General features: G+C 33.8%; 1 protein-coding gene and 1 pseudogene across 2 annotated transcripts in view; both read right to left on the bottom strand.

The window, feature by feature from the left end:
• The window catches only part of LOC143572232 (uncharacterized), a 55,084-nt pseudogene that overhangs the window by 33,593 nt on the left and 5,576 nt on the right, over positions 1 to 15,915 (bottom strand). The window contains exons 6-7 of the transcript XR_013142228.1: positions 12,877 to 13,378; positions 11,050 to 11,138 (exon numbers count right to left, since the gene is read on the bottom strand). The product of XR_013142228.1 is annotated as an uncharacterized LOC143572232 (transcript). The remainder of the gene's footprint in view (positions 1 to 11,049; positions 11,139 to 12,876; positions 13,379 to 15,915) is intronic.
• LOC143572227 (uncharacterized) lies at positions 11,338 to 12,795 on the bottom strand. The gene is made up of 2 exons (XM_077057444.1): positions 12,421 to 12,795; positions 11,338 to 12,336 (listed from the first exon to the last, which is right to left on the bottom strand). Exons 1-2 carry the CDS (start codon positions 12,793 to 12,795, stop codon positions 11,338 to 11,340), a joined length of 1,374 nt encoding a protein of 457 aa, XP_076913559.1.

The raw sequence follows: 15,915 nt of genomic DNA, 5'->3' as shown, positions 1-15,915 counted from the left end.
TTTAAGTTTGGCAAAGGCTTCTCCAACTGATCCAGTTTGTTTACGGACTTCTGAAGGATCCACATCGTAGAACACGGGGAAAGCAGTTTGCTTGTACGTCTTATGACACTCCATGATCTTCAGAAGCTCATTTAAGCACCATGATGAAGATGCGTAGCTTTTGGAAAATACAATAATGTAGACTTTCGAGTCTTCAATGGCCTGTAAGAGCTCATCATTGATCCTTTTTCCTTTCTCAAGTTTCTCGTCATCCTTGAACGTGCAAATACCCCATTAATCAAGAGCAGCATAAAGATGATCAATAAAGGTCTTGCGAGTGTCTTCGCCACCGAATGAACTTGAAGAAGCCATTAAAGGTATGTTTGGGAGATCCTGATAATCCTAGCTTTTTTTTAGAATAAACAAAATTCAAGAGATGGTTGCAAACAAAGTAGGATGAAATGAATGTTTAAACAAAAGAAGGGGACTAAAGTTGGGCAAGATGTGAACCAGGAGCTATTAAAAGTCAATATAATGTCGACAAAACTTTGAAGAATTAAATTATCTTATTCTCTACAAAAATATATTTTTATTACAAAATGATTATTGCTTTAGGAAGTTTTTATACTTTTGAGACCTATAAAATGTAAAAACAAGATAATATTGTTGTTGTTTTGATTTACGTTGAGTATATCTTTTCACTCCACACAGAAAATCAGTAAAAAATTTTCTTGGAAAATTGAGTACAAATAATCCAAGTAATGAAATTAAATAGCAATTTAATTTCCTGAAAAGCCACAGGCAACAAGTTGGATCCTAAAGGGACCCTCCGGCTTTAATTTTATGGTGGGTTTATTTTTTTAAGTCACAAGGTCCCCTTTTGTGATATAATTAGACGGAAATCACCGATTGAATGATAATGTAATTTGTATGTTATATTAATGTTAGGGCATGAATTTTATACTGAGGATCCTTAATCCTTAATTATCTTATGGATAGATTATTCTTGAGATGTGTAACAGGTTATAAAGGATCAATGATCCTCGGTATTATTTGTTTACTAATGATTACGTTTAGTATGGTGATGTGTTAGACAGGTATAACAATTTTAAGGCGTGCTTGCATCAATTATCCTCATGGAGTATTCTCTAGCTGGAGTATGAATCCAGGATCCTTAATGAACATAGCTAGTGATGGATGATTTTGTGTGAAGATTGATGTTTAAATGTCAACAACGGCTCTTAGACTTGTTCTTCCACTTATTTCGCTACTGGACTTCTATGGCACGTGGTCAAAGTAATGGAGCGGCTAGTGGAGGACTTGCGGATTATTAGGAGTTATTGTTCAATCGATAAAAATGAAACAAAAAACCAACACCGAACGAAACTGAAAATATCGATCAAAACGAAACTAAAAAACTAAAACCGACCAAAATGAAACAAAAAAACCGAAATCGAACAAAAAGAAAGCAACTTACAGAAACCAAGACTCTCAACCCGTTCCGATCCGGAACCTGTCACATTTCCTTCGGACACAACGCATCTTGACCAATTTCTTTAAATTTATCGACCCATTTTGACAAAAAAAAAAGAATGTAGAATTTCAAGTGACTCATTTTAACTCATTTAGGAAAAATATTTTACCCAAACCAACGCATATAACTTTCAAAACAACCTAACTTACCAATTTAATATGCTTTGGGTCAAGATTGTGACCTCCAAGTTAGTAAGTTAGATGCATTAAATTTTATAGAGAAAACTTGTATTTTAGTAACATGTGTGTTTAAAGCATATCTAATCTAGTGGTCTTGCACCTTTTTTAATATTAATGGGTAGCAATGACAGAAACAGGGTCGGCCTAACATAACCGGGAAAGATAGACGTCATCTCCGATCACATCATACGATAAACATCAATTATATATATTATATAATAATAATACATCATGAGAAGAAGAAATCTTACTCGAGATTTTGATAATGGAATGGAGGTGATATAATATTGCAAGTGCATAAACAAAAGTGAAGGGGTTAGGTAGAACTGTTCACAGGTTGGTTGGTCAACTTTTGATAAACATGTAATAATAATTTTTCATTTGTTTTTAACCGACAAATAAACCCCGCTATTCTAGCCTCTAGGTGACCCAATAACAAATGACATCATCATATAGTTATGATCGCAAACTGCTAAACTGCACCGGTAGCCCATGGCCCTTGCCCACATCTCATGTTCTGAAGAAACTCATCAACAGAAGATCCATTGCGATAAAACTCGGTTGAGAACGGATTCAGACTTGAGACCTTGCGGCCTTCGGTCCTAATCTTCACTTTCCTTTCAATGCAAGTTCAGCTAAAGCTCGTGGACTAATATATTTTTTTATTTAATTATAACATTTAGTTCTATCAGTTTTAATTCCAAAATCAATTTAACTCTTATAAATTATGTCTTTTAACTCGCTAATATCTTAGTTTCATTTTTAATTTTACTTCCTTTCTCAACCTTACAGTTTAATGATTTTATCGGTTATTACACATATTGTTAAGTATACACTTTTCTAGTGTTTTAAAATAAAAGCATTCCGTGTAATAAAACTACATAAAAGCATATATTCCATGGAACCACATGCATCAACTTGGACATGGGCCCACGCTTTATTTTGGATGTATAAAGTTTTCTTTATAAATAATATTACATTAACTAATGGTGGGTATCATTTAATTAATGTTTTGAAGTTTTGTAATAATGGTAGGTAATGTTTTGCAGTTTTTGTAATGAAATATTACTATATTAATAGTGGATATTGTTTATGTTTTGTAATGACGTCTTATTATAATACTGTATCTATTTGTTTTATACATTGTGTGCGTGTTTAAGAATATTAAGGTAGCGTTTGATAGGCGGGAATGAGATGGGGAATGAAATGAGAGTATTTACAGCCATTTCATATATTTTTCCTCATTTTTTTAGCTAAAGAAACATCATTCCATAAATTTATCTATCATATTTAAAAATTCTTTCACATTTTATTCCTTATTCATATCCATAAATTATTTTTTATTAATTTTTTTTCTCTTTTGTGTTGTTATATATGATGATTGTGAGATAGTTGATATATTATATGGTATGGATCACTTTAGTGAGACCATATAGTTAGGTTTTTACTTTTGATGTCATATAACTCATTCATATAACAGGGAATGGATTGGATAGGTGATTTTGATGGTTTTCTCAAAATTTACTCAAAATTATATAGGTTTGACAACTTTAGAGAATAGACTGAATGCTCTGAGTCATTGCGAAGGAATGAAAAAATTGGTGTTTGGTTGGCTGATAAACGTGGGTTAGAAAAAGATATTAATGTTTTCGGTCACACGTGTTACTGCTATTCACATAAACAAAATGGCTTTTAAGAAAAACCAATAACTTTTACAAACGTGTAACAATTGCATAACAAGGAACCTTACATCTATATGTTGAAGGAGTATTACAGATAAACTTGAAAAAACTTGTTTAATATTCTAGTAAAACCATATATTGAATTGTTTGTTTATTTATATTGTATGCCACTATGTGTACCTACCAAAACCCACACCGTGGGTTGGAATCCAGGCAGCTGTGTGATTTCAAGTGTTAACCCACTTTGCCACTTGTCGTGTTCTTGATGGCCACCTTGTCCTGGATTTACAATTTTAGCGCTTGATCTTGGAGCGTTTGTAACAGCAGCCCGTTTCCGCCAAGATCTTCAAACCCCCCCCCCCCCCCCCCCATTTGCATACATCATTCAAGCCGCTTATAGGTTCCAATTGTTTGGCTGCCAATCTATTTATTTATACACAAGAGTTAAAAGTTGAATTATAAGGTTAAATTGACTTGAATGATTTCAAATCTCCGCTAAATTAAACGCTTTCATGATATTTGACGTAACAAGAACTAGGGGTGTGCGTCAGGTCGAAACCTGACCCAAACCCGAGTTTTCCAGAAAACCGTCAAGAGGACCAGACCATCAAAGAGTGGGCTGCAGGTCTGGGTTTTGTCGGGTCGGGCATTTATATATTGGATTTAACTGGGGCTTGACCCCTATGCTGGTCATTAAAATTTGAATATTAAAAATGGCACCAACTAATAACTTGACCACTGATGACTTTCACATCAAAATGTGACAACCGGCATCATATCCAACAACATGTTTGCTTAACATGATGAATAAAATACATATTTAACACCATAGTTCGGATAGAAATCACATGACTAATAATTAAAAATCACATAAACACAAAATCTCTAACTTATTAAATTAACAAAGTAAGCATCTTCTATAATTCACTTCCTGTTGATTTCACTTTAGTCAAATACTGGTTGTTTTACTATTTTACCCCTAATGTATTTATCTAGCTAGAAAGTTTGTTTAGTTTGTTAATCTTGTTTGTATATCGGGGCTTGTTATTCATTTTGAGAATCAATACATTATTAAAATAGTTATAAGTTTATAGAATTAAGTACTTATTGTTTAATATATTATGTTATAGTTAATAGTTTATTAGTTGGCGTTTTTTTTTTTGTAAGGGTATTTATTCAATAAAGTACCTTCTTTTGTTTTTTTATCACAGCAAACTTGCAATTCAATTTCTTCTGCATATTTAGGATAACACATTTTCAGAGTGTGTAACAGTTGACTTCTGTAATAGTCAATCCTTGTTCACAAGTTTATGAAACAGAATTTATATGTTTAAAAGGAGGATATTTAGATCTCATTAGTCCCTGGAGATTTTAGAGAGTATATGGATGATGACCAAACAGTGTGGTTAACTATTAAGGGTTACATGTTCATGTATTGACGGTTAACCTTTGGTCAAACTTTGAAGTCTTGATGGACTCGTTTACGGACTCAGATGTACTAACAGCCAGCAAATAAAAGCAACTTAACAGTATTACATCAGTCAGCAAACTTTGTAAGTAAACATTATTATACATTAAGTTGTCTATTCAAACGAAAAAGAAAACATAGCGTTTCGTTCATTTATCCAAAACATATATCAACTTACAAGAAGATTCATTAATACAACAGAAAAGTTTTAGAAGCCGTAGACCTGTTGTCTCTTAGCATATGAGTAAGCACCTTATTCATTTCCGTGGACTGTCGGACTGTCCACTGTTTCGTTGCATTGGTGTACATAATAGATACTAGCACAAAAAATAAAAGCATAGACGTTTAAAATCTATAATCTCAAGATCATTGTCAAGTCATTTAAGTTATTCATCCCTTTATATTTTTAGTTGAGTTAGAATAAGAGAAACAAATATCTTCCAGAAATGTTTAAACATGCGCCAGCTAGAAATAAGTATGATATAATGTTTGTAATAAGATTAAATTCAAAGAAAATCACAGTTACTAACGGTTTGGGTGAAACTCTGAGTCAGGCGGTTAGTAACGGCTTTTAATTATCGAATACTAAAACCGAACTGTTAGAACTTTAAAATTGAACCAAACTGAACAGTTACTAACGGTTTGGGTTTGGTTTCATGGTTTTGATCAACAATGGAAATAATTTGGTTTACATTTATGCCTATGGTATTACCGATTAAACCATGGCACTTCTTAGTTGGTTACTAACGATGAACATTCTTTATTTGTCGAATTACTGCCATTAAAACTACCGTGTTTCTCATCAAATATTATTAATCGTAAACCTAATTGTATAGGTGCACCATAATCAAAATATTACCATCATAACCGAACCAATTGAGCCACCATGATTGATGTATAATCTTTTGTTCCAAAAAGTGTGGTTCCGGGCACGCAAACCGGCCCACGTCACGGTGTATAATATTTTGGATACCGATTTATGGTTCGATTATGGTTATATATGTGTATAAATAATCCCCTTAACAAAAAATGTGTATAAGTAATTTAAGACCGTTCTTTGTGGGCGTCAAAGAAGAAGGCAAAGGGGCGGAAACCCCTTGTGACACCTTTTGAGGGGATTTCAGATGGGTAGCAAGGGTTGTGGCGGTGTGGCTAAGCCGAGCAACATAGGTGATGACATAGGTGATTTGTAGTGGGGCCTTTCCAACTTTTCACTCTCTCTCTCTCTCTCTCACACACACACATATATATATAATGTGACAGTAAATGTGCTTTAGACCACAACGAGGCGTTATGATGATGACTTCGAAGCCCCGTTTCCTATGTGACGATGACGTGGAGGGGCGACGAAACCCCTCCACAAAGAACGGTCTAACTAACTGAACCAATACTAAAATAAATCTTTATGTTTTTTGTTTTTATAAATAACACTCCTTTAAAAACCACTTTTGTGAATAAAACATAAGAGGCTTCTTATGAAACAACAATAAAATGTATTGATAATAAATGGCTGATAATAATATCTTATTTCATCATTTGATAAATTAGTTTGTGACAACTAATATTTGTTCAAATAAAAAACTCATACATACACAACCTACCTACACGTTACGTTAGTATAAGTTTATAGAATTGACTTATTGAAAAATCATTGAATTGTTTCATGGCACCTGCTGAAGCTTCTGCAGATGGCAAAGTAGCTTGTTTATTATTGCTTGTTTGTTTCCAATGTGTTATATTATTCAACAAGTGTTTGTATTTCAGGCGCATTTCGTCCTAAAAGAACTCGCGGGGAAGTCAACTGGAGAAACCGAGGTCTAACTCTTTCACTATTATTAAGTACTTTATTAGTACTGAATTTGTAAGTAGCATTAAATTATAATAAAAACAGGAATGAAGGCGGTTTCCTACTATGCAAACCACTCTGCCCGCTGGTTGCTGCGGGTGAAGCATTGGAAACGTTTCGTGACGAGAGTAAAAAGACAGTTGTTAGATTAGTAGAAATGGGGCACACTCCTTAACCTGAAGACTCACCTGGTCCAGACCCATTAGTTGACCGATATGCAGAAGCATATTTTAGAAGGATCAGGTCAATCTGTCATCTTCCAAAATTTGAAATTCAGTACCAAAATATAGAACAGAACAGCTTCAAGAATGAACAAATCGTTTCTTTCTTCTCTGTAGCCTATCGTTGTGGTTTAATTATTTATTTAAGTTCAGTCTCGGGTTTCTTAGCCTGTCAACCAACCGAAAACTGATTGCACTATATATTTAAAACCGACGCCAAAATTGAATAAATGTTTGTCGGGTCAGTTTCTTGGGCCGAACCCGGATGTTGTTCGCTCCTAATGAGAACACTAGTACCGTAAAAATTATAAATTTAATAGTATTTAGCATGTTTTGCCACTGAACTAATATGTCAAAGAACATATCTTTTTGGCTTTTACAAATTTGACCTATAAGATTGAACTTACTAGCATTTACTTAAATAATGACATGAATACAAATATTGGAACAACAAATTTAATGGTTAGATAGTCAGTACACATTGTGCATGTTAAACTTTGAGCGGGTTAATCAAGAACACGAACACGAAGATTTGATCAACACACGATCGACTCTTTTATTAAGAAAACGACAAACTAGAAAAACTTAATAATTACTAACACATTGAGCCTATGGTATATATATACCCACGATTCCTAATTCTATACTAACTCAAATACAGAATTTGAATCCAAATACAGTTAGGATTAAAGATTCTTGGAGTCTTCAATCTGAGTTGGTGTTGGACACGTTTAACAGTGCATACCTGACCAAACCAAAAGGAGGCTGAAAAATTGGAACTAGAGTGCAATCGGGTTTCCGTTGATTAGCTGGTTAGAATCAGTGAGCATTTAGCTCAGAATCTTTAAGTCTTTTTAAGTTACTTTTTTAGTTTAGTTTTCTAGAAAGACAAGCGAATAATGGTCAAAATGTTTAAACATGTGTAAGTTGGAAAGCTGTAAGTTAACTTATAACGTGTTCACAAGTTTAAAATGGAACAGAATTAGTATGTATATATAAAAAGGAGGTGATTCTGATCTCGTTAGTCCCTGGAGATTTTAGAGAGTGTATGGACATGATCGGCACACTTAGAAAACACAGAACGTGTTCATGTGTCGACAGTTGACCTTTGGTCAAACTATTGAATTCTTGATCGAAGAGTTCACATGTAGTAACAGTCACTACATCCATCATGTATATGAGCAACTTAACAGCAACACATCACCAGTTTATTACATCAATCCAAATAACGGATTGACATCATTGACCAGCAGTTGATAAGTGATCACTGATCAGGACACACCAGACGCACCAGTTGAAATAGGAATATAAAGATAATGTGCACAATTCAATATTTGTTGACTTTCAAAGTCAACATTTTGTGTTTTAATAAATAATTATTGCACCAGCTATATTTGTGTTCATAATATATTTTTTGTTCTCTAACGAACTTTGAATAATTTACCAACCAGCCCCTGAATTTTATTAACTACATTAAACAAGATGTTTAACACGGAGTTAACCTTTGCATCATATCCAAAAACAGGTTTGCTTAACATGATGAATAAAATGCATACTAACAAATTAAGTATCTTCTTAAATTCATCAGGCCACTTTATATCAAACTCAATTCAGTCAAATAACACATTTGATCAGTTACGTACTGTTTAATCATAATTACTCATAACAATTTTGACAACAGCTACATGTGCAATCGGTTTTCGGTTGGTGCATGACCAATTTTGAGTTTTTAGTCAAGTTTGAATTTTTTGTCAAAGTTGACTTTCTTAGGGTCAGATCTGAGTATTTAAAATATTTGACTATTTTTTTCCACATTTGACCAATTCTGAATCAGCTTTGACTTTAGGAAAAACTTGTTTTTCATTATCATTCTGGCCCGGAAATACAGCTGGCAGCACCATGCTCTTAGGACTGCTATTTACTTGATACATGATACTGCAGTTGAGTAGCTGAGTGGTACTAATCCTCATAGTCACCTTATTGAAGTCATTGCATTAATGGAAGTATCTACAAGATCATGAGGTGATTTATGATGGCAAAAGCTATTTAGGTGGAGTTCCAAACTTCTATTGACTTTATTTTGTATTATAGGATGGTTTATGGTAAGTTCAGATGCCTCTGAAAGGTTTTTGTCAAAAAGGGTATTTTGGTCATTATGGATCAGATGAAAAAGAGAAGAAAGCTGGTCAAAACTGGCACTCCTATTTGGTTTGACTTTTTGGGGTGAACTGTGACTTCTGAAGGTAATACGAAAGTCAACAGAACGTGCATATCGGAATTGGTCAACAGGACTGCTATTTGCTTGGTACATGATACTGCAGCTGGGAAATGTTTGAAGTTCATGTGATATGCTTTGGAGTTACAATTCTAAGTGGGCCTAAAGTGGTCCAGACCTGTTAGTTAACTGAAGTGGACAAAATGGGGCCCATTCCTTCACCTCAAGACCGCAGAAACCCACCTGTTAGCTGACCGCATAAGCACCTGCTCCAGACCCGTTATTTGACCGATATGCAGAAGCACATTTTAGAAGGATTGGGTCAAACATGTCATCTTATATTTTGTATGGTATCGGATACACTTAGGAGCATGAATGCTTGATTCCCAAAGCGGTTGTTTATTGTTAAGTTGCTTCTACACGCAAATAGTAAGGAGGGAAGTAACTGTAGTCAAAGTCAGTTAAACTTGCAATGTTTGACTAATGAAGTCAACTAATTCTAATGTGTAAAACTTTATAAGTAAGCATTATTATACATTAAGTTATTTATTCAAACAAAAAAGAAAATACAATGTTTCATTCATCTATACAAAAAAACATATATCAACTTGCAAGAAGATTAATTAATACTAATGTTCAACAACAATCATATAACAGAAAAGTTTTGAAAACCGTAGACCTGTTGTCTCTTAGCATATGAGCAAATACCTTCTTCATTACCGTGGACCGTCCACTGTTTCATTGCATTGGTGTAGATAATAGATCCTAGAGTAGAAAAGAAAAACATAGACTGATAAAATCAGTGATTACAGCAAAAAAATTCGAAGGTTAAGTCATTTAAGTTATTCATACAGTTATTCTTTTAGTTTAGTTAGAATAAGAGAAACAAATATCTTCCAGAAATGTTTAAACAAGCACAAGCTAGAAATAAGTAACAATATAATGTTTGTAGTTAGATTGAATTCAAAGAAAACCACGGAAGTTTGACTTTCCATAATGGTCAAACTGTGTTCACAAGTTTAAATAGAACAGAAGTTTTATGTATAAACGACAAACAAGCTTTGAAAACACGTAGAGATGGTTTAATTTTAAGTATATGACAGTTGACCTTTAGTTAAAATTATGAGATCAGCAACATCAGAAGAAGCACAGGTAACATGTTAAAAATAAGTAAATAAAGATAACTTTGATCAGTTAGTACAGTACTTGCATGAATCCGAAGAAATCGTTCCAAAACCTAAATAACCGAAAAGACCAAACCAAAATAATCGAACCGAACCAAACTAATAGATTTTTAGTTTTTATTTTAAAATTTAAGTAATTTATAATAGTTTAATATATATATTTAACCCAAATATTTTAGCCTAACGTATAATAATTAATTAAAAATTAACTAATTTACTTTTAAATAACAAAAAAACTAAGTACCAAATTCACTAAACAAAAACCGAACTGAACCCAAACCAATAACCGAAACCAATTGGTTTTTTGAAAATCTTCGGTTTAGCCCGAAACCAAATGAATCGAACCGACCCAAACACACCCTCTAGTATCCAATGAGCTAATTTCAATACAAAATCTTGACTAATAAGGTCAAGCATCTTGATTTCTAACTTCTAAACTAATACATGATAATACCCAACTACTAACGAAAGATAAATTAATTGTTTCATTTAATGAATTGCATCCCCCATTGCTTTGTTTGTATGCATAAAAATGAAACCCAAAAAGCAAGACAGCTGCAATAAAAAATAATAAAATAACTTATGAAAAACTCATAAAATATCATGAATGAATGCCAGAAAGAAGCAGAGTAATTATCAACTGGTGTGTGTATTGGAGTAATTTGTGAAGAAACATACCAGTTGAGTTGAGTTGATTGGGTAGGCACACGATGAAGAGGTGAAGAGAAGCAGACTATATGCCTACTAAATCTTCATCAACGCCCATAATAATGGATCGTAACTCGAGTGAAATCCGCTCAACAATTAATTTGATAACTTTTGCTTCATGTCTGCAGATTAAAGAAGAAAATTTTGTTAGCTTGCTGATCAAGAACCTTATATATAACTAATTTCCAGGTCCACAACAAAAAAAAAAAAAAAAAGGTTTTTGAATTAGCTTGCTAAAAACCAATACAAACAGTTACTTTCCACATGTTAGAATTAACGGGAAAATAACATAAGTATACGAGAGAGAGAGAGATCAATTCGCTACCTTCGTCGTAACATAAGTAACTGGATCTCTCGACTTCCAGACCATTTAGAAGTTTCAACAAAGAAATGCTCAGTGGAAATGCTCAGTGGAAGATGAGTTATGCCTGTATCCCTAATATCTAATAATTTTAAACATTCTAAATTACCCATTTCCTCAGGCAATTTCTTAATCCTCTTACAACCTTCAAGATCCAACTTCCAGAGACGTTTCAACTTACAGATGCTGCTTGGAATTTCTCTTAAATTAGAGCAATTTCGTAGATTCAACTCTTTGAGACGTTTTAATTTACAGATGCTGCTTGGAATTTCTCTTAAATTGGAGCAATCTTCTAGATGTAATACCTCCAAAGATTCTAATTCACCAACATCCTCAGGTAATTTCTCAAGACTATAACAGAATTTAAGAATTAGGGTTTCCAGACGTTTCAACATACAAATGCTACTAGGGAGATGTTTAACTTCTGTAAGAGATAAATCAAGGTATTCTAAACATTCCAATTGCCCAAGGTCCTCTGGCAGTTCCTCTATGCCAGTGTATCCAAGGTTAAGAGTTGTCAAATGTTGTAGACTACAAATGCTTCCTGGAAGACTCTTAAGTCTATAGCAATGAGAGAGATGTAGAGAGACAAGGTTATGAAGATTTCCAATTGATGAGGGTATTTCTGATATATCTTCATTACCTGAAAGATTCAGCTCTAGCAAATGATCGTTGGAGTGCCCTGTGACTATACAACCAGGGAATTCCCTTAGATCTAATCCACTTACATTAAGAAACTCAAGTGATTCCATCTCCTCATTAAAAATTTCAGACCTCAAATTGCTGCACCAACCTAAGTTTAAGTAGACAAGGCTTTTTAGACATCCCCCGCCAACGTCAAGTTTTACCAAATCACAACATTCTTCAAGATTTAACCTCTCGAGTTTGGGAGTCAGCCCAAGGTCAAGGCTCCTCAACATTGAATAACTCAGGTCAAGGAATTTGAGCTTCTTCATAACCTATCACAAGATGAAAAGAGAACAAAATAAGGTAAACATATATCAGTAGTATAACATTCAAATTTCACCAACCAACCATATTACCTTTCCCCCTTCCCAAAGCTTTTTGATTTTACTAAAACGCATTTCAAGTGAAACAAGATTATTTGCTTCAAACGTTTTGGGTAAACACCAGTGGGGGTAGTTGTACCAATACAGATATCGTAACGAATTTGGAAACTGTAGGCGAGCTTCTTCAATTTCCACTGGTGTATTGGAAATTGTACCAATACTGTAATCATAATAACTCTTGAACGAGTTGTAGTTCACAATAAGGCATCTAAGTTTCTTCATGTTTCCAAGACCTTCTAAAAAAATACCAGGGGTAATTCTTAGAGCTATACATTTTGTTGCTTCATTGACCTGTAATTCAAGAGCAATGATCATAAAAGTTGTGTAAAGCGAGTGTGCATATTTCATGTTTTAATGTTCATCTTGCAACAAGACTTAATTATACTTTTATAATTTGACAATAGAACATGAGACGTTGAAGGAATTTACCCATCAGCGGTCTTCCTCAAATCCCAACCAGACAAATTGGCTGCTTCTTCAAGAGCCTCCCTCCACTCTCTAACCTCTGACTCATTCTTGTTCGTATGCATGGCAAAGGCTTCTCCAACTGATCCGGTTTGTTTTCGGACTTCAGAGGGATCCACATCGTAGAACACGGGAAAAGCAGTATGCTCGTTCGTCTTATGACACCGCATGATCTCCAGAAGCTCGTTTAAGCACCATGATGAAGTTGCGTAGTTTTTGGAAAAAACAATAATGTAGAATCTCGAGTCTCTAATTGCTTGTAAAAGCTCATCACTGATCTTTTTTCCTTTCTCGAGTCTCTCGTCGTCTTTGAACGTGTTAATACCTTGGTGCTCAAGAGCAGCATAAAGATGACCGACAAAGGTCTTGCGAGTGTCTTCACCACGGAAGCTCAAAAACACGTCGAACGGGTAGCTCTTGTTTGGAAGGTATGAACTTGAAGAAGCCATTGAAAGTATGCTAATGCCTGACAGATTATAAAAGATCAAATCTGTTTTGATGAAATTTTCTCCAGATGGTTGCAAAGAAAATATGATGTAAGGAATGTTTTGATTGCAAAGAAAATATGATGAGCTTGAGCAAAGATGTGAACACAAGGAGATTATTTTGTGTTTACTTTTCAAAGTCTTCTAATTCTATGATGTAATGAGTTTTGTATCCATTGTATTTCATACATCCAAGCAATGTATGAAAATATGATGAGCTTGAGCAAAGATGTGAACACAAGGAGATATTAAAGTCAATAATCCAAGCAATGTAATTTCCACGAGGAATGTAACAGCCCTATCTCTTTCTTTATTTTGGGTTTACTTTTCAAAAAGTCTCCTTTTATGATATTAGACACAGAGGAATGTAATCGAGTTTTGGAATGGTTGGATCTATACATGTACAAGCTAGTCGGGTTTAAACCCAAACCGGTTCGGGTTGGTCAAAGAATGGTTAAAACCAGTTTGGGATAAAATCAGTTTTCATATTTTCTTTAAACACAAACTTAATAAAGTAACTAAAAAATTCACCTATTTCTAACTCATATATGATACATGAGAACAAGAAATCTTACTTTAGCAGCGAAAACACCAAAAGACAGTGAATCTGGATATACGGTCGGCCAAGGTGGGAGATACAAATCAATATAATGTACGTATATTAATAGTTTTTTTTTAATTATATTTAATACAAATAATCCAAGTAATGAAAATTAATAATAACCTGCCCGGCCAACAACTTGGATTAATATAATAATTTATTAATGACCGTGTCCCTTATTATTGGGTTTGGTTTTCAAAGTCACAAGCTCTTGCTCTTCTATATAATATTAATGGTGGCTATCGTTAAGGCTATTTAGGTTAGACCAAATGCAATGTTTTAGTTTTGGAATATTGTTTAGAAACATTAAATAATATATATTATATATCGTGTTTGTTTAACATGACGAATAAAAAACATATTTTATTAATTTTGCAATGGTTAGATGGCATCTCTGACTCATTATATGAACAAATTAAATATCTTCTTAAATTTGAACGCAATTCACTTTCTACGGGGAGAGGTTTGACTGAGTAAATTATTATTAGTTACATTTTAAATTTATAGTGTAAGTTCTTTATTAGTGGGTATTATCGCAGTCGGGTCAAGTCTAGGGGTGAGCATGATTCGATTCGGTTATGGGGTGAAACCTAAACCGAAACCGAAGCTATCGGTTATTTTAGAATACCAACCGATCTGTTTTTGGTTATCTGGTTATTCGGTTATTTTCGGTTTTTTATTGTGAGTAGACATTAAAAAAAATATCAAAAAATAGAGTACCTCATATATATTGAATTCAAAATACAAAAATAGGGACGTGTTACGTGGAACCCAAGAAATACAAAGTTGTTTGAGTAATAAAGTTTAAAATTCAACAAAGTTTTTAATCAAAAAAACACTAAATGTTTGGCCCGAATATTCGTTCATTATCTTATTAATCTTCAAAGTTTAGAAACAATCTTTAGCATATTCATCATCGTCAATGGTAGATTCTTTTGGTGTTTTGTTTCCGGTCATAACATCTTAAAAAGTTCACATAGAAAACATAGGTTCGATTAATCAGTCCGGTTCGGTTTTTTTAAAATGGATAACCGAACCTAAACCCAAAAATCAGTTTTTTCGAATAACTAAAAAATTAACCGTCAGTTAATGCTTCGGTTCGGTTTTTCGGTTATTCGGTTTCGGTTCGATTAATTCGATTTTCTACCCTTAGGCTCAACCATTTTGGACAGTGAAATAAATATCCAGCCCCTTTTCCGATTTTCTTGGTCTGAGTTTTTGTAAAGGGGCTAACTTGTTGAAAAGTACTTAATAAATTATTGACATTTTGCCATAAACCTCACTTGAGGCCTAGTGGTATGTCAATTTTATGGATTATACAATGGTGAATTTGAACAAGGCCTCGCGAGGTTGTTAATTTAAATCCTGAGTTCGCCAGAGCTTTAGTCCATCGTGCGTTACACCAGAGAATTTTGCTCTTGTAACGACACAACGACTGTTAAGTGGTATCCTATGGTATTTTAATTCCAAGAGTCAGTACAAGTTCTTTTATTTAGTCTATTATAATTCCTATAGTTAAAAGAGTCGGGTCTTGAAAGTTTCCCTTGGGTAGTAAAATACCAAGTTTATTGTATTGCGTTGGGTCGTTTTGATTTCCTAGGATAGTAAAGTTTGGTACGCCTTGTTCTTGAGTTTTTTAACCAAGGGAAGAAAAGGGAAGAAGAGGAAATGATAAGAAAGGGAAGAGAAAGAAAATTTTTTAATTAGGTGTGTTCTTGATTTGGAAGGAAATTGGAGGAAATGAAAGGATAACTTATTGGGAAAAAACTTATCCTTAGTAATCATCCCAATTTTGGGAGGATAACTTATTGAAAAAATACATCAATTTAATCCCTCCTAACTCCTCATATCCCTTTCCTTTCCATCCTAAAAAAAACTCAAGAACACTCATTTTTTAACTATCCTTAGTTTTCCTTT

This window comes from Bidens hawaiensis, unplaced genomic scaffold, assembly GCF_021521415.1.
Source record: "Bidens hawaiensis isolate Kalapana, Puna unplaced genomic scaffold, B.hawaiensis_p1.1 tig00025779_1, whole genome shotgun sequence".
Taxonomy (NCBI): domain Eukaryota; kingdom Viridiplantae; phylum Streptophyta; class Magnoliopsida; order Asterales; family Asteraceae; genus Bidens; species Bidens hawaiensis.
The sequence above is the reverse complement of the archived record's forward strand: the minus strand, read 5'-3'. Positions and strand labels throughout refer to the sequence as shown.